The 19,085-nt window shown below is 36.7% G+C and overlaps 1 protein-coding gene across 1 annotated transcript in view; it reads right to left on the bottom strand.

The window, feature by feature from the left end:
• Nucleotides 1-19,085, bottom strand: part of LOC139685616 (rho GTPase-activating protein 45-like) — a 78,289-nt gene that overhangs the window by 14,249 nt on the left and 44,955 nt on the right. The window contains exons 9-15 of the mRNA XM_071582554.1: nucleotides 17,977-18,171; nucleotides 16,962-17,157; nucleotides 15,099-15,296; nucleotides 13,873-14,018; nucleotides 10,538-10,726; nucleotides 10,212-10,396; nucleotides 2,892-3,257 (exon numbers count right to left, since the gene is read on the bottom strand). Coding sequence (XP_071438655.1) covers nucleotides 2,892-3,257; nucleotides 10,212-10,396; nucleotides 10,538-10,726; nucleotides 13,873-14,018; nucleotides 15,099-15,296; nucleotides 16,962-17,157; nucleotides 17,977-18,171 — 1,475 coding nt within the window. The remainder of the gene's footprint in view (nucleotides 1-2,891; nucleotides 3,258-10,211; nucleotides 10,397-10,537; nucleotides 10,727-13,872; nucleotides 14,019-15,098; nucleotides 15,297-16,961; nucleotides 17,158-17,976; nucleotides 18,172-19,085) is intronic.

Genomic DNA, 19,085 nt, shown 5'->3' with positions numbered 1-19,085 from the left:
CGTCCAATTTTCCTCATTTCCTCCACACATATATTGAAAAGCAGAGAAAATTGGGAGGGTTAGGAAATCTTTCTATCATTTCCAAACCTGACTTTGCTTCTGCCACTTGCTCCTGAGCAGTGTGAGGCATGTACAGGCTGCAGAGAAGTCTCCTTTCCCTCTATTTCTATTTTCTTCGATGCATTCATTTATTCCACCCAAACCACACAGTCAAACACTTCCTCAAAATGTACAAAACAGACAAAAGCATCCTGATTGTATTCTATGAGTACGTTCCTCTCTTTTAGTGACCTCAGAACTACTATGGCATCATGTGTGCCTTTCTGAGCCCACTATAATATTCACTTAAGTACTCATTTGCCCTGCCCTACATCCTCTTATTGATGATTGGAGAGCCACTGAGTGCAAACAACTTATTGCCATTTAGATTAGAAAGATAGATGGGTAGTCCTCAATTTTGCCTGCCTTGCTCCATTTTAGAATGAGAAATGAAACTGATCTGTTGAAGTATTTTAGCTAATTACATACTTATAGCTGCTAAAAATTAGTTGATCAAACTTTTCCTCCAACAAATTAAAATTAGTTCTTTGGGAATATTGTCTACTACCCCCCACCCCACAGCCTTATTTCAGTTGCCTTGATGACCTTTCTATCTCGCCATTGAGTAAGCCTGGGCCAAAGCTATTCTCATCTACTTCATATTCTCTATATCTAACCTTTCTGCCTTACTGTATTCACCTTATAGATCTTCTATATATTCCTCTCTTGAATCTTTTCTGGTCATATCAATATTTTTCCTGACTTTTCTCTGATATTTTGCAAATATTTTCCTTTCTACTACCTGAGCTGTGTTTTCACATTCCTGTAGAACAAACCAATTTCACCCATTCTTTGCAAAAATTCACACTGTATCTTACACCATGTTCCATTCACTATGTTTGTTCCCCACCTTAGCATATTATTGAATTCCTTCAACTTCCTTCCACCTAATTCTCGATTTATACTCTTCCATTTTCTTCTCTCATCCAACTTTCAAATAATCTCATCCATAGCCCATGGTTTCCTAATCTTCTTCCTTTTAACTATTCCTATCGTTTTTTGACAGCTTTACACCAGAAATCTACCCAAAAAAATTAATTTTTCTATTTTTTTAAGGGCTTATTGAATGACCCACTTATCTGGACCCTAACTCCCCTGCCCCCACTTCCTGCCATACATCCAGCAGATTCTCACATTAGCTATTCACTCATTCCATTTTTGCTGCACTAAATCTCCAAGAAAATTGCCCCCCACATGTACACATGTCTTCCCCATACTCTAGGGAAGAACTTTCATTTGCATCTCTTGTCCTTTCTATTACTTTGCTTCAGAATAGTGAGCTTACACATCTAATGATACTCTCATGAGTGAAAGTAGTTGCATAATAGTAATGCCAAGTAATTTTATGTATATAAAATATTTAAATCTTCTATTAACCCTATGATTATGTCCCATTTCCAAAATGCATCGCCTAAATAGTGAATTCAAACATTATTTAAACTTTTGCTTCCTGGTAAATAATATATTGATGCAATTCATAAAACTAATTTTCCCCATAGAAAATTTAAAAGATTATAATACATAAAATATATAAAATATACAAATACACAAAATATATAACACATATATAAAATATAAAACATATCAAATGTATCAATTATATAAAATATATATTATAATATATTTCTAATGTAACAAACAGGCTCATAAAGTATCTTTAATTGTCCTCCCTAGGAGAAAACCAGATAAAAACTGATGACAGACTTCATATTTTCCCAACATATGTTCATGGAGAATTTTTCTTGGGATATCCAGCCAGGTAAGGCCTGAATTGCTGCCGACGTTTCAATAGGCCTCATTCATCATCTTCAGAGCTGAATGCTATTTTGCTGATTCTGGCAGGTACATTTACTCTTTCTGGGGGTCAGGTTGCTCCTGATTGGTCAATTGTCCATGCCTGACTTATGGCTTCCCTAATTGGCAGTGACCTTGCCTTGAACTTCTCTACGTGTAGCAGAGCATAACATCAATAGGACAAACCACACCATCAGATAGGACAAAATGAAATTACTCTGCTACTCAGCCAAATGAACAAATTGAGTAGCTTCAGGCGTGAAGTGGTGGAAGTCAAACATGATGAATAACTGATCAAAGCACTTCTCCACTTCATAAAATTTTTTATTTTACAACTGGGTTTTGATATATTACACCATCAGTGATGTAATACATCCAAACCCAGTCATAAAATAAAAAATTTTATCTAGTGGAAAATTGCTTCGATCAGTTATTCACTCAGCCAAATGTTGGATCCGACTAATAAGGAGGCTATTGAGATTTAGCTGGAGAAAAATAATTTCAGTAGAGATTATGGCTTTTCTCTCAGCAATGCCAAGAAACCAATTATGAAAAACAGAGAAGTCCTGGGCGAGGTCATGGCCAATCAGGGAAGCGATGAGCCAGGATTGGATGATTGACCAATCAGGAGCAACCTGGCCCCCAGAAAGAGTAAATATATCTGCCAGAATCAGCAACACGGCATCCAGCCCCCAATATGATGGACTGGATGAACTGTCGGCAGACATGCTTCACCCAAACCACTGGAAATCCTGAGAAGAATTCAACATCAGATATAAATTCACCCAAGTAGAATACTGAGAAAGCAACAGAGCTCATCCTTTTTAAGTTTTCTAGTAATATTAATTCCTATAGAAATGCATTCAAGAGCATTATATGAAGCTCCTTGGAGCGATGTAAACCCTGTTTATTGGTATATTTACCCAGAGCAATTATGGAAGTGCCTAGAAGTGAGTAATATTTAGATTAAAATGGGTTTGTGTCACCAGTCCTCTTACCTGGAAATATGATAACCCTCCATCTTTAGCTTGTAATCTGTCACTGGAAATTCAACAGGCTCAAAGATGTCAGTGGCATGAATAATCAGGAGTTCCACTGCTCTGGTCTGGTGCACTGTATCCACCAAAGAGTTTAAGGATGCTCTCCCTTCGGAAGTTCTTAAAAGAGTGGGACCAAACACTATCCCCAAGTTGCTCGCAGGCATTTTATTTGTCTCCGACACTTCCGAAACTTGCTTTAAATGCTGCATTAGTACAGCAAGAGTGGCATAGTGGTGAAGTGGAAGTTTTCTCAAAGCAGTCTTCAGTTCTGCAGCTGGATGACAACTGCCATGCACTGCATTTGAGGGAAATTCTTTGGCAATTCTAAAAATGAAATGAAGACAAATAAAGCATGGTAAAATGTGGCAATCAACTGCAAAAGAATGCATGAAAAGACATAACAGGTTTTGATAAGAAGAATATGAATTCATATTCATGAGAGATACCATGAGAAGCCTAATTAAACTCAAACCCCTAAACACAGCTCCTCAATCGTAATGAAAAAAGAGTGTGGGCCTAATTGGGCCAATAGAGATTTTAACCAGGGAATTTCTTTGAATTCCTACTTTAAAAGGTCGAAGCACCATGTAAAACTGAACAAATTTATTTATTTATAGTATTTAAAGCTTCTAATAAACTAGTGCCTTGGAAATTCTCCACTGCTTTCAGTTTTCAGTTGATACTCCAAACCATTGACTTATAACTGGGGTTCCTCTGAACACACTACATATATCTTTCACTGATAGATCTAAATGGCATAAATATTTTACTGATAGATAGGCTCGCATAGTTCTTTACAACCTTTCATTATAATAAGTTATCATCCACACCGGAATGCATAGAATGCATGCACAATATCTGCACGACTTTGGAAGAATGGCGTGCAAAAATGCTAATACTATTGGGATTTCAAAAGAATGCATTGGTTACATTTTGCATTAGGATTGCACATTATAAAGATTTGTGCAAGATGGGTGCCACAAGCTCACTGTGAGTCAAAGCCCATTTTGATGACACTGCCCAACCAGTGCTTGGCACACTTAATAAAAAATAAGATTGATTTACTGCACCCATAAATGACAATGGATGAAACATAAATTCACCATTACGCACCAGAATTGAAACAACAACCCATGAAATGGATGGAGGCTGGTTTTTCAGCTTCGAAGAAGGCAAAGACAGGGCCATCAATGGGAAAAGGTCATGGCATCAATGTTTTTTTAAGCAAAAGGAATTCTGTTGATTGACTATCTTGAAAAAGATAAAACTGGGGGGTACTACTCTAACCTTCTAACGAAACTGGATGCAAAAATTTGTGAAAGCAGACCTGCCTTGCACAGGAAAAAAAGTGTTTTCCCTCAGGACAATGCACCTGCCTTAAAAAAGTGTCTTGGCAATGAAATAATTGTGGAATTTGCACCAAAAAGTACTGGAACATTCTCCTTATTCCCCAGATTTGGCTCCCTTGGACTTCCATCTCTCCTAAAAACTCAAAACTTTCCTCGCTAGTCAATGTTTTGCATCCAATCAAGATGTGATTGCGGCTGTCGATGAGTACTTTGCACCACTTCTCTAAGAACACTATAGAGATGGGCTAATGGCAGTGGAACACTGCTGCTTGAAATATAATAATATTAAAAGTGCTTATGTTGAAAAATAAAACTTTTTAGAAAATATAAATTTTCATTTTCATCATCAGGCCAAGATTTTTTCAGACCACCCTCATATCAAAAACTTCTAAACATAGATAAACAAAAATTAATTTCCCAAGTGATCCGCATTATTTCAACAGTTAAGTAATGGGATATAATATTACTTAGAACGGGTTGATTCATAGCCTAAATATTTCTCAAGGATTAAAGTTTGGGAAGCGTGACTCCTTCATCTTACACTACAACAGCTGATGGCATGACCTTGACATACTTCCAATAAATTAGCTTCTAATCGATTAGTTTTCTTACATAGTTACCATTGTTAAGCCTTAACAGAATGGGTAATGCTGTTTTTGCATTAAGATTCTGCACAAGATTAACTTGAATGCTTGAATGAAACTAAAAAGACATAGTTTCTATACTTGAGAATAACTATGTTGAATCTAACCTACCAATGGTCCTGTACATGGATTTCTATTTTCTCAGACTAGTGGATGCCTACTTCACATGGACTGACAGTGATAAGGGGATCCGTGTAAGTTGGAGTGGTTATGGAGTGCTTGAGAAAATGATTTGCAGTATATGAAATATCAGACCTAGTTATATCAGGCAACAGTCCAGCTTTTCCTTGGGACACTTTTTCTAAACTCTTGGTGCAAAGCCTTATCTCTCATGTACATCTAACTCCATATGGCCCATCATTCAATGGACAAGCGGAGTGAGTCATTCAAACACTCGAGAAAGGGAGGATGGGAGAATGTGAGGCTGGAAAGTGGGAAGTTGAAGGAACAGCATTTCATGAGCAGTTTAGTAATAAGGATGATAACCCTTCAAAATCTTCAGGTCCTCTGGTAAATTTGATCAGAGCCTCAGATAAATTCTTGACGTGAAGTATTTCATGAGTGAAGCCACTCTTGAGGTTATCCTCAGGAGGTTATTTGATTAAAATGGACTTTGGGGTCTTATCCCTATAGCAGAGATGTGGAAGTATAGAGCTGGACTGCTAACTGGAGGGCCCGAGGTCGATTCCTGGGGATGCCCCGTGGCACCCTTTGTGCATTGGCTCTTTTAAACAGGGTATGCTGTAAAATAAAGGTCTGATGCATTATGGGGTGCGATTTAGTGACATTAAGGGATAAATGTTCCAAGAACATGAATTGACACAGGGGCTTTACCAATAACAAAAATGTGTCAAGTTGTCTATGGGAATCCAACCACAGTAAGATACATCGCCAGCAGCGAAACCAACAGATAATATTTTTCGCTAAAGGGTTTGAGGGTGAAATAATTCATTTTCAACAAGGTCCAAGTAAATGTCATCCTGCAGTGGGAATGGATGTGATGCTAGGCCCTTTCCCTGGTTGCATTCTCAATAACCCTTCCCCTCCTTGCAAATGGTATCTAAGGAGGGAGTTTGATGGTGGTACAGCACAAAAAAATCTTAGCCTTGAAATAAATCCTTTTTGTGGAAATGACAAGTATTTACATCAATTATTAAATGCTATCAAATAGTTATATGGGAAATCAACTTGATTACAAAAATTTGGCATTATTCTTAATGTAACCAGGATCTGAACCATATAGTGCACTTGCTTCTGATGTGAACCTTGTTCCTTCTAGGCAGAGAGGAAGGGAGCTCAAGCTGTCATCTCAATAAATTTAGATAATACATACTATCTGCTCTGCTGAAACAGGCAACACAAGATGGAAGGGCAAAGCTTGAAGGGCAAAGAGGCAAATGGATGGATAAACTTCAGCGAGGGTATGAAGAGTTGTGCTTGGTGGGCAGTTGGCTTTATTCTGAGGCTACTGACATTTTCTCATAGGTATGCTGTTTTAGAGAAAGATAGTTTCACTGAGTGTAACGTAATAACGCTATCTGGAAGGGTTAAATAGATTTCCATAAAAACATGGAATTTTTAGAATTAGAGCATTTTGATAATGATTTTAGCAATCAGTAAATAACATACAAACACAGGAAACACACTGAAATGTAATTGATGTTAAGAATTTTGATGAGATAGTTCAACTTTTGTTATTTTCCTTTGTAGTAGTAATTTGGTGATGCAACCAACAGCTGAGATCATTTGCACCATAAGTGATAGGTGGGGGTAATTTGGTAGGGGTAGAATATTCAGGGAATTGAGCAGAAAGTGTGGAGAGAAATCCACCATTGGCCTACTCATAACCATTGGTGTCAAGGGGTCAACAACTTAATATAGGAGGGTCGCGGCGAAGTGCACAGAAGGCTCTGGGCTCGAGTTCACAATTTACTCACCAAACCATGCTCTCCACATAACAACCCAACTATTGATTGGGATACCTTTGAAAAATTCCACCACCTCCAGGATTCAAACCCAGGCCCTTGGGGTAGGAAGTCTGTACATAAGCTAACATGGCATTCACATCCCAATTCTTTCTCGCTTTTATGATGCATTCACACATTATTGAGTTTTGCATTTAGTTTTTTCCCGACTGAACATTCACAGAACACCAGGTCTTTGGGTACCAACAAAGTACGAGGGTCATCCGGAAAGTAGTACCCGTTCGTGCCGCATGAAGTGCTGACGACGCGAGTAGCCGCTGGACGAGGTCAGATAGCTTCAGTGGCTTGTCTGCCTTCTCTGAGCCAAGTTGCGTGACGCTAGCATTGCCTGTGTTGTTTCTGTGATTGTTTACAATGTTTAAAAAAATTGAGAACGCCGCCAGTTGTGAAGTGAGGGCAGTGATTAAATTCCTCAATGCAAGAAACGTTCGCCCATGTGATATTCATCGCCAATTAAAGGAGGTGTATGGAGACAATGTAATGGACGAGTCGTCTGTTCGGCGGTGGTGTCGCAACTTCAACATGGGGAGGGGGAACACACACGACGATGAGCGTTCGGGGAGACCGTCTGTCATTACAGACCAACTGGTGAGCTCAGTTGACGAATTCGTGAGGAACGATCGGCGCGTCACAATTGATGACATCTGTGAGCATTTTCCCAATGTTTCTCGAACAATTGTTCATGAAATTGTTAAACACCATCTGCATTATGCAAAAATTTGTGCAAGATGGGTCCCTCGCGTATCTCAATGAGCTGGCGGCGAAGGACTATGCAGCAGGAATACAGAAACTTGTCACACGTTATGACAAATGCCTTAATTTGCTTGGAGATTATGTTGAGAAGTAGTTTAAAGTATCCTCTTTCAAATAAAATTTTTTATGTTTGTTAATATTTACTTTTGTGTCTTTATTTCACGAACGGGTACTACTTTCCGGATGACCCTCGTACCTTTACCTATCATTAAAACATCCATTAATGTAATTATCAAAGCAATAGTACATGTGGTGGATCTATCCTCTCTACAGAGGCATCTTCCTGTTTGTTTAAAGAGCTTCTGTAGCCATTTCTATCACTGAAATCGGTGGACAGGACATCATGGACTGTGGACATTGGAGATTTAAAAAAATCTACTTCAGGTTGCTTCAAAGGTTCAAATACTATCAAAAACATTAGACAAAGAGTACCAAGCAAATGATTTCTACCCCCCCCCCCCCCCAACCTGCCCAGTGAGTCTTTTGAGAGAGCTGGAAGGGACTAGCCAAATGGAATTGGAAAATTCTAGGTCAGAGAATAAGACAAATCAGTAAAAATGCCATCCTGATCATGGAACCAAGAACATGAGGGATTCTGGAAATTCAAACTCTGGGAAATAGTAGGCCATATTCAACAAGCCAGGAAGTCAGCTAAAAGTTGCAAATAAGGATCTGCTTGTCTCTTTCATTTGAAAGCATCTTCAGATATCTCTTATAGAGGGAAGGAATAATTTCCATGGGCACCAGAAATGTGCTCACTTTGGCAACATTTGAATAATTCACAGCCATCCAGCCCCATTTTCAGGTACATAAGTAACTTCTTTAGAAATAAGCATTTGAACAGCATAGTAATATTCAACTATTACTATTTTTGTACTATGAGAAATAAATACTTGTTCTTTCGAGGCAAAAGGTATATTTCAATAAATGAAATGGTATTCTTTTCAGTAATAGGTACAACATGTACTGCTATAATAACTTGATAAAAAGATTTTCAGTTGGAAATTACTGCAAGGTTTGTGTGAAAAGTATTGGCAACAGTTTTTTCCTGATGTGTGCATGTGGTGCTGAATTCAGACCATCGGTTAAGTTAGCTCATGATCGCAGATCGCATTGGCATTAATAAGATGACAGTGCATACACCATTATCACTAATAATTTGGAGATGAGAAATATCTACCCTAAACTCATCCCGAAGGTCTTGACAGATGACCAAGAGCAGAGTCAAGTGTCTGCTTATGAAGACCTTATGCGACGACATGGCGATGATCACTCAACCACATCACAGTCCCAACTTGGTACCAGCAGACTTTCCTATTCCTCCCTCAAAAGACACCACCATAGGACCCTAAATGCAGTCAAAGAAGCTTGCATGCATACCCTTAAAGACCTCCTGGAATTCACCTATCAGGGAGCCTTTGAGTCATGCAAAGTCACTGGCAAAAGTGTGCCGACACTCATGGCATGTACCTTGGAGAATTTTGAGGCATTGAAGCAATATCTGAATTAAATCTATTTTTCCAAAAGATTTCCTGATACTTCTTATACAAATCATGTATAACCTGAAGAAGCTACTACCTCAGCCCTGTGCAATGCCCCCTTGAATCTCTTAGTATGTATTTTCAAAACATTTTTGTCACACAGTCAGAGTAAGATTATAAATTTCCTTTGCTGTAGCCAACTTACCAATCATGGATCTCAACATGACTTATAAAATTCAAATCCAACACTCCTGTTATCATCTCAATTCTTAACCAACAGAAGATTGAACAAGAAAGGGTGTTCTTGATACATTCCATAATCTCACAAAAACTTTTGACTGAATGGATAATGGAATTCTTTTTGGTAAACTCAAAAGTCTGTTCATTGAAGGAAATCTCTTTACTGCATTATAACTTTTTTCACTGCTAGGAAATAGAGTAGACAATACCTCCAACCAGCTGGTATTTTTTTTTCCAAATCAAATCCATTAAAAATTGAATTCAGCCTCCCCAAGGATTAGATCTTGGACCCTTCTATTTGTTATTTTCATGGATGTTTTTCCTCCTTTGAAGGTTAGATCCATTCACTTCGGTTTGTGGATTTCACTCCTCTTTATTATCTGCAGCTAACCTGTCAGTCCTTATGGTATAAGCTTATTCTTTGCATAAAGTCATGTACACTTGATGAACCTCAAATAACCATAATCTGCACTGTATTAAACTTCCTATTTGCACAAAAAAGTTCTGTCATCTTCCATCCTTTACTTTAACTGCATGTAGCATTCAGAAACTATATATTTACTTATCCGATTGCACCTTAAGTGATGACCTATGCTGGAAAATGAACATCAGTAATTTAACCAAAGACATAATTACTTTTACTCACATGCCCCATGAGGTACTGATGATGTACATCGTATACTTAAAAATCTCATAGCTAAACTCGTGGACTTCTTATTAAAGCAAAATTGTGTGATTCATGCTATTTCTCTAAATAGTAGGTATATGTTGGAAACAGTCTAAATTTGTATAAGGATAATACATTACTAAGCTAATTTTTACTCACCTTACAAAATCTGCATACAATCTGAAAGTTAGCAAAGGCTCAGGTAATTGTCTCAGATAGAGTTTTAGAACATTAGCTATAACATTTGGATGAATGCCCGTGAGATCAACCAGATCAACACCATTTTCAAATGCTTGGCATAACTTTTCTACCCTAGACTTGACACCCGACACCCTGTATACACCCTGAAAGAGAGAATTCAAGCTGAGTACATTGAATCATTAAAAACCACTTAAGAAAATATATTATGATGATAAACTCTGAAATAGCACCTATAATCTATCACCTTACATAATCATCAATTGTAGATGGGCATATTTCCTTACCTTAACAAACTTTCCCCTCTCATCAATTTCATTCACACACTTGCACACTATGTAAGGGACCTGAGCAGACGTTTCCTTTAAATGCTGACCCAACTCCACACCAAAAGTGGTCATTTTCCTTGGTAACCTTTTGTGGCCACACTGGATTGCTAAAGTCTCCAAACACTTTTTATGACATGCTAATCCACACTTGAAAAAGAGAAGAGAAATATTTTATCAGAGCTTACATGTTAAATTTCATCTATTATCATCTTTAATTGACCTAATCAATTTAAGATTATAATGGGAGTTACAGGGAGGGTAGGTTATAGAGTAAATAAATGGTTTTATGAAATGACAATATGGAAAAAAATATTCGTATATGCATATCACCTTGTATTCTCTAGTCAATACATTGGAACCTCGCTTAATGAGTACCTTAGATTGCAGGTAATCGGTATAACAAGCAATATATTTTTATCAATGATGAGTTTAAGGTATGACTGGATAAGGCATGATGAGTTCAGAAGAGGGGGATGCCCTGAATGATTGCAATTTGTGTTCATACATATTATTAGTGATTTTTTTGGGTAGGGTTTAATAATATTTTGTATATAGTAATCAAAATGTCCTTGAAGAAAAATCCACCAGAAGACAGCCATTAGAGAACATAAATAAAAGTAAAGAAGAAAAGTAAAATCATTGAAAATTGAGAACAACGTGTGAGCATGGTGAATCCAAGCATGCAAATATGATTGGTAAACAGCAACAATTTGAATTTTCTTCAAGAGCAAGGACAAGATTAATGAGATACTTCAGAGAGTGACCTGAATATCTATGCAACAATAACATGTCCTCACAATGTTGAAGGGTTGCTCCTTATGGATGAACCAAAAGCAATTGCAATGTGACAGATATTAATGATGAGAATATCATTTGTAAGAAGGCAAAAGTAATTTTTGTCAACCTGTTAAGAATATGCCAAGATTATCAAAGGCCGAAGAAGTACTTAAGGGGAGTCATGCATTTTCAAGAAGTTTCACAAAAAACTGATATCAACAAGAGGATGGTGAGGCAGCAGGCCAATGCTGAGTCTCATTTTAACAAAATTTTGAAGCTTTGGCAAAGGCAAATGTCTCCAGACAGCTTTCAACTAAAAAGGAATTAGGTAGGAGTGTATATTATGAATAATAAAATATTTATTTCAAATCTGTTTTTTTACAAATATAACGTATTTTCCCATCAATAACATGCATCTTAAGTATAACACACACCCAGAATTTTGTTCTCATCATGAATTTGTATAGATATCTCGCACCCAGGGATTCATAGTTATCTTGAACATGTAAAGATGCCGCGCATCTGTATTTACACACACATATGTATATATATATATATATATATATATATATATATATATATATATATATATATATATATATGTGCGTAAAAATTATATATAGTGTGTGTAAAAATATGTCCATATCGGATGTGTGTGTGTAAAAATACGCCCATGTTTGGATTTTTTCAATTTTCATTGCATAATGCACATCGTCATTTTTTCGAATATCTGAACATTTTTGCATAGATACCACGCACGTTATCTATGGGAAAATATGGTAGTTTGTATTCCCGGCAGCTTCATTCCACCATAGAATTGAAGACAAACAATGATCCACAATCCTAAACAATACATATAAAATTTTCTTTGAAGAAACCTAGAGCCTAATTTATTTTTTTGGCATGGAATGCATTGTCATATTTTGTGAAAAAGTTTTTCATTAAACAAGTGCTACGAGAAAGATTATGGAAGGAATTATCTCACTGTATGAGGTTCCACTGTAAAAAATATTTACTGAAAAATACAGACATTTTGTCAGGAGTAGTTAGGGTGCAGACAAAGAGTCAAGAGACAGCCATCAAAAAAATTCCTATACCCACTATTGAGTTATTACATTTAGACCCCAGAGACATGTAATAAACCCAAGTAACCACAATTTGGTTCGGACCAATTAAAACCCACCTCCCTGTCAGGCATCCCAGCGACCATCATTTGGTTAAGACCCCAGTACCCAAGACATTTGTCAGAAACCCCAAAGATTAGACTGGTTCAGACATATTAAACTCAATGTCCATTAAATGCTTCAGATACCTCCCCCCCTTGCATCTGCATACATCAGCAACCGCACGTCTGTTCCTGCACCATTGTGACCACACTTTAGTCAGACAAATCAAGGTATCTTGGTCAAGGCACTGTTCAGACTTTCATGTCAGCACACCCCGTAATTCTACGTTCATCACTACACATTTGCCCTTGCCCACACCAAATGCTCTGCGACACCCACTGAATTCTCCTGAGCCCCATCCTCCAGCAATCATTCACTTGTGAGGTACTGTTGTCAGAAACAGTCTTCAGGACTTGTTTTCTCACATGATATAAGAGCAACCTACTTACATCATAATCAATCTTATGTGTAGAGCTATATTTTTTATATCCTCAAGGTGAAGCATTGATCGCACATTTAACTCAGGCAATACCATTCGTTGATTGTATTCTTCCATGAACTATGTTGGCATTTCCTCATTGATCACTCATACTTTGAGCATATCTTGCTGTAATCTTATTACTTAGCTGATCCAGCACCGTAGCCCAGATCTATCCATTTATTTACCATTCTATGAATGTGTCATGAGTTTTGATAGTCCAATGTGAAGCCCGAAAACCTTGATAACTTCTTTTTGTTTGTGTCTGGAATAAGTAGAGCTTTTGATGAATTAGATAACAATAATTATGTAAACAATAGAGTTAGTTTCAGTGCCTAGGAAATCAAAATCCCATCTGCTGAAGCATTAGTCATTGCTTTTCATTTTTTTAAATACTCATACAATGCAGATATTTATTTCCAATGGTTCAACATGGGGTTCACCATTTAAAAAAATAGAAAAATCACAGTCATAACATATGTACACATTCTTCTAGGGAGAAAACTTTGCAATGGGTTTTCTGGACTGGCAGGACTCAATTCGCTGCCAGTGGTTCCTGGAAGTTGCTTCATTTGTTACGGGCTTGGGCTGTTAGTTTTGGATTCTTTACATGATCCATATGTTGCCTTCTTTGAGAGAAGTGAGCTATGGGCTTGGTTTGAGGCTCCCGCTTTTTTAGGAGATTCAGCCTGCTCCTAATAGTTAGTAGCTTCCCATGGCGGACTTTGGATGAAGTTGGTGCTTGACAAAGGGAAATCGGAGAGGGTGGAGGAGGCATAAGGTGATTCCTCTAACAACTATGCATGATGGAGAAACACAAATAAAAATATGCTCATTTTACTAAAAGAAGCTTAACTTATTATTATAATTACCTCACTGCAGTCTGCACCTTGAAAGTACACATACGTATCACATTCTCTACATCTTGATGGAGTTTTCAGTTTCCGAAAGGCATGAGTAAGAGCAGCCTTGGACATGCTCTGCCTCATCGAAGACTCAAGGGGGATGTCATCAGTATCTATAACATAAATTAAGGAATATCATATCCTTCATTAATTTTTGAAAACCTAATACAGCTATTTCAAAATTAAGTGATTCCACATTACGGAAAACGTTCAAGAAAATAGGATACACCTAACTAACACACACACTAAGGTTTTTCAAGTTTCACCAATGAGCAATATTTATTTTCTTACACATGCATGATTAAGTCAAAAGTTATTAATACTGACTTTATAATGTTTGCATTGGAGAGCATAACAATACATATTAACATAATAGTACTTCGAAAGATGAACAAATAGGTGAATTATAAATTGCATATTTTGACTTGCGAATTAGTATCAAATTAATGCTATTTATAAGACCACGTACATGAATATCTGTTGCAATTCTAATTGATGACCACTGGACATCATAGCACAATGAAAGTCTCATCCAAAAATTAATTTTCTTGATTGATCACTACTTATGTATTTACTGCTCAGCTGGTTACAAAGAGTTTCCAGTGTATAACAGGATTTGGGTTTTAATTGCACTTTAACATAAAAGAATTTGCCTTTGATGCTCATGGTTACAATTGCCAAATCATTGTGTCATCTAGAGGCATTACATTCTATGATTTCTATAAGTTTTCAGCTCAAATAAAAATTTTTCCAAGCTTTGTTTTTCTTCTGATTTTGCCAGAATACCATATGAATTGCCTTACCGTTGAAAGGTACCCTACAGGCACAAACTTGCATCAAGGACTAGCATGAAACTCTACAAAGCCTCAAAAAAAAGACTTCCAAGTTACTAAAAGCTAAAATTTTCATTTTTTTCTATAAAAATATAAGCTTAATGTGGAAACCCAATTGGAAAATGGCTTCAGTTAATCAACATGAATAAATTGAAAATTGGCCAGAATTTTCCACCACTTAATAACATTTCTGAGTGCATTGATGTCAAGGATAGCGATAGAGAATAAATGTAAACATTTTGCGAGAATACTTCTTAAATTATTACCTGAGGAATTAGCAAATTTTGGATTTGCTCTTTTGTATTCTATCCAAGTAACAATGAGGTATCAGTGGTATTAGATTCCAACCATATTCATTACCTTGATCATTATCCAGTTCATCACCAGATGACATACTGATAAGTTTCCTGCTTGGCATCATAGGGCTAGCAGTGGGGGATGTGTCTTGACTTTTGCTGCTAGGACTACTAGAAAAGCTATCTGTGTCACTCCCAAGGCCACCATGCATCATGCCCCCCCAAGTTTTCGTCATAATTTCTCCTCCTGCTTTGTATTTATCTAAAGTAAAAAATATTAATAATATAAAACACAGAAAAACATTTGCATGCCATCATAGGCAATTACCTCATTGAATTCCATCTCTCGCTTGCACACATGTTCATAATTGGAAGCTGTAAAACTCAGGGTTGCCAGCTTTGTTTTTAACATTATATTTGGCGGACAGGAAAATACCAATGGCATACTGGATGCATAATCCCTCCCTCCCTTCTCAATGACTTCACTTCCCAATGCCCTTCCAAGCATTCTGTCACTATTTCATCCCAACCATTCTTCATCCACAATTAATGGAACACACTTGGGTCATTCAATAACTCCTTAAAAAATCCAAGATATGGCACTCGCAGTATAAGAAAAGTTTTGAGTAAGCCTCATCTCTAATCTATATCGATTACTTGCAACAAGGACAAGCGATAAATGAAGAGTATAACGCATTATTATTCCACCAGTTAAGTGAAGGATTCAAGAAACCTCCGGATTCAGCAGATAAAAAATTTTCTTCCATCAAGACAATGCACAGGTGCACACCTGAATGGTTTCGATCGTAAAAATTATGAACTTAGCGTTCAAATTATTACATCATCCACCTTTTCACCAACTTTGGCCTCCACTGAATATTTTTCATTTCCCAACTTGATATAATGGCTTGGTGGAAAAAAATAACGTCGAACGAAGAGGTCATCACCAACCCAGATGCCTATTTTTAAAGAACTTTCAAAATCCTACTTTTTGGATGGTTTGAAAAATTTGGAGAAATGCTGGGATTTGTCTTGTTTTGAGATAAAAGTAGATCATGTCAAAAGAGATATTCCCAAATTGATTTGTTTTTCTATTTTTCCCAAGGACTATTTGAACAACCCACTTATGTTTATAGTATGATGGAGCCACAAATTTAAGCAGTGTCTCCTCCATCTGTTTAAATTGTGAGTCATTTCATGGTTCCTACCCGCGTGTCGAGAAGGCTTTCTGAGGGATCCAAGTTCCCTCAGAAAATATTTTCCTTGGGCATGCCCACCCCTCTCCACTGTCAGACATCCATCATTACACAACACAGATGGTAGAACCCCATAGACCACTAAATCTGAAGTAACATTCCATTGATGAGTTTGACAAGAAATATACAATACACGTACCTTAAGATATTTTTTTTAAATACTTCCACATGGCAAGTATATACATGCAGTAAATATTTTGAATTATTTGATCAAATTTACTGTTTTTCTATAAGAGTCAATGTTTGATGAGGTGAGGTAACAGAACTATTTTTAAATCAACATTTGATTTGGCCCAATACAATTTTAAGAAACTGAGAGGACCTTGACAGGAAGACAAGTTAAAGATAAAATATCTCACCCAATTTATCTTTTATCATGTGCCTCTTTAATATTATAAACACATCAAATTTCATGGAGTAAATTTTTCAACACCATTTATCTAAATATAGGCACCATATCCCAAGCATTTTTCCATGTTATAATGACTAAGATAAGTTTTGAATGTCTTCGAATATATCACAAAAATATACCCACATGAAAAATAAAAAGCATTTATATGAAAAAAAATTCATTTAAGGGAGGCTGGCAGATCAATTCCAAAAAGATGATTTAATATTAAATTTTTAAAAATTATTTTGGACATAATTGGTTTCAGAACTGTTAAAAATACCTTGGCCAAGCTCCTCAACATCCATTCCTCCAATGGACTTCCTCCCTGGAAGTCCTGCCGTTCCCTCATAATATGGCTCAAAGATGAAAGGCACCTTAAAGGCATCTTTGGAATTTCCTCTTGGAAGCTGTTTCACAAACTCCACATATTTCAGACCAGGCTCATACATTTTACTGCTTTCATGTAATGCTTGAAACTACCAATTAAAGAGACATTTGCAACTGTAATTACCACTAACCTGAAACTACATTGCAACAAAATGAAAATGCATCACAAAGAAACAACTGAAAATATACTAATAATAACATCAAGAAAAGTATATGTCAAAAAATGTTCATTTTAATGTAGTCACTTAAAGAGAGAAGCAAAAATTCCATGAAATTTATAGGTGGTGGATCTATCAGGACCAGGTGGCAGGCCCTTCTTAGCGAAGAAGACTGAATTATGAATATTTACACATACGCACACAATCCATCCCAACTAGGGAGGGCGACATACTTGGTGCACTCCAAGCCACTACAGAGGTGCATGGCAGGGTGTGATTACAAAACAGACTAGTTTGACACACACAACACTTTTCCCCTTTAACATGGGCAAAATACATTATTCAGATCCCTTATCATTCATGGGAAAATTGGCATTTTAAATATATCAGTTTTATACTTAATTTTTCTAATTTCATATACATTGTCTCTCTTCTGTTTGACCTAAAATTCTCTTTTTAATTTAATATCCAACGGGGGGGGCTTCAATCATGTAAAACAGTGCAGTGTTAAGTGCAAATTAAAGAGGTAGAGAGTATCCAAAACTCTTAAGGTTGATTGTCAAAACTAAGTGTTATACCTAATGGCAATAATCTCATTGAAAGCATTTGTGAAATTATTTAATTTTAGAAATATTTGAAGACCTATTGTATCTCTATATGTATTTGCATATATTTCCAAGCACTAATGGATACGTTAATGCGTTTCCACAGATCAATTCCATTTATAGAGTCATATACTATATTCCTCACCTGAATAGGAATAGGAGAGATCAATGTATGTTGAAGTTGAAAGTAGCTGACTGTTGCTGCTTTGATTGTTTCGTCACACTTCATTATCAGCTCACGAACTTGATGAAGAATTTCTGCTTTAATTTTCTGCAGCTTCAAGTGGTGATCATTTGCTTCAGCAACTGCCGCCCTGTATTGCGATTCTGCTTCAAAAGCCTGATTTATAGAAGAAAATTTTATTTGCGTGATTAGAAAATACTGGCAATTATTAAAAATGGAAGTCTCCTCTGATAGATCCCTTACCCAAGATGACTAACCTGATTGCACCACAAGACCTCAAACAAAAATGCACTGTCTCTGCTGGCAGTGGAATTATAAGTGCAACTGAACAGACCTTAATAGCACTAATGGAAATGGAATTCTCTATGATAAAAATATTATACTATTTTTTTCCACTTCGCCATTGTGTTTGTGTTAGTGTGTGGCACAGGTGACAGCATTGCCATGGAAGGAAGAAAAAAACATTTTTAAAACTGATGAGAGAGAATTCATTTTGCCAAAGTGGAGCTTTGGTGCTCTCCAAATGTAGAACTGACATGGGGGGTGAGCTGTACCTATCACTTTTATTTTAGCTCAGTCAATTGACTCTCAATCATTTCCCTGTATTTATTTAAATTATACGAGTAGTTGCATCGTAGTTGCCACTTAATTTTCATGCATGGACGTAAAGCCTTTCTCAAGATGCTTATTTCTGCTATGGCTATGCACTGCCCCATTGAAAACTAACAAACTTCAATATAATTACCAAAGTTCCATGCGATTGATTGAATCTTACATGTTTATACATGAATGAGAGCTACCGACTTTGTAGTTAAGGGTTAACATTTCAATAAAAGGAAAATGTATTCTGAATTAATAATTCCAAAATCTAGACAATACCTTTCAAAATGTCAATCAGAATGGCCAGCTGGCTGACTAGCAAGTCCATTTTGATGCTAAAGAATCATCTCAGAAATGATAGAAAATCTGAGGTTGAAAACCAAATTTAAACTCTTCACAACACTGACAAAGATTGCGCCACTGTCTGTAGCCATAGTCCAAGCCCCTTCCATATCAATTTTCAAAATGTG

Source organism: Hetaerina americana, unplaced genomic scaffold, assembly GCF_022747635.1.
Source record: "Hetaerina americana unplaced genomic scaffold, ioHetAmer1.1.p SCAF_119, whole genome shotgun sequence".
NCBI lineage: Eukaryota > Metazoa > Arthropoda > Insecta > Odonata > Calopterygidae > Hetaerina > Hetaerina americana.
Note: the sequence above shows the minus strand (reverse complement) of the source record. Positions and strands in the feature narration are given on the sequence as shown.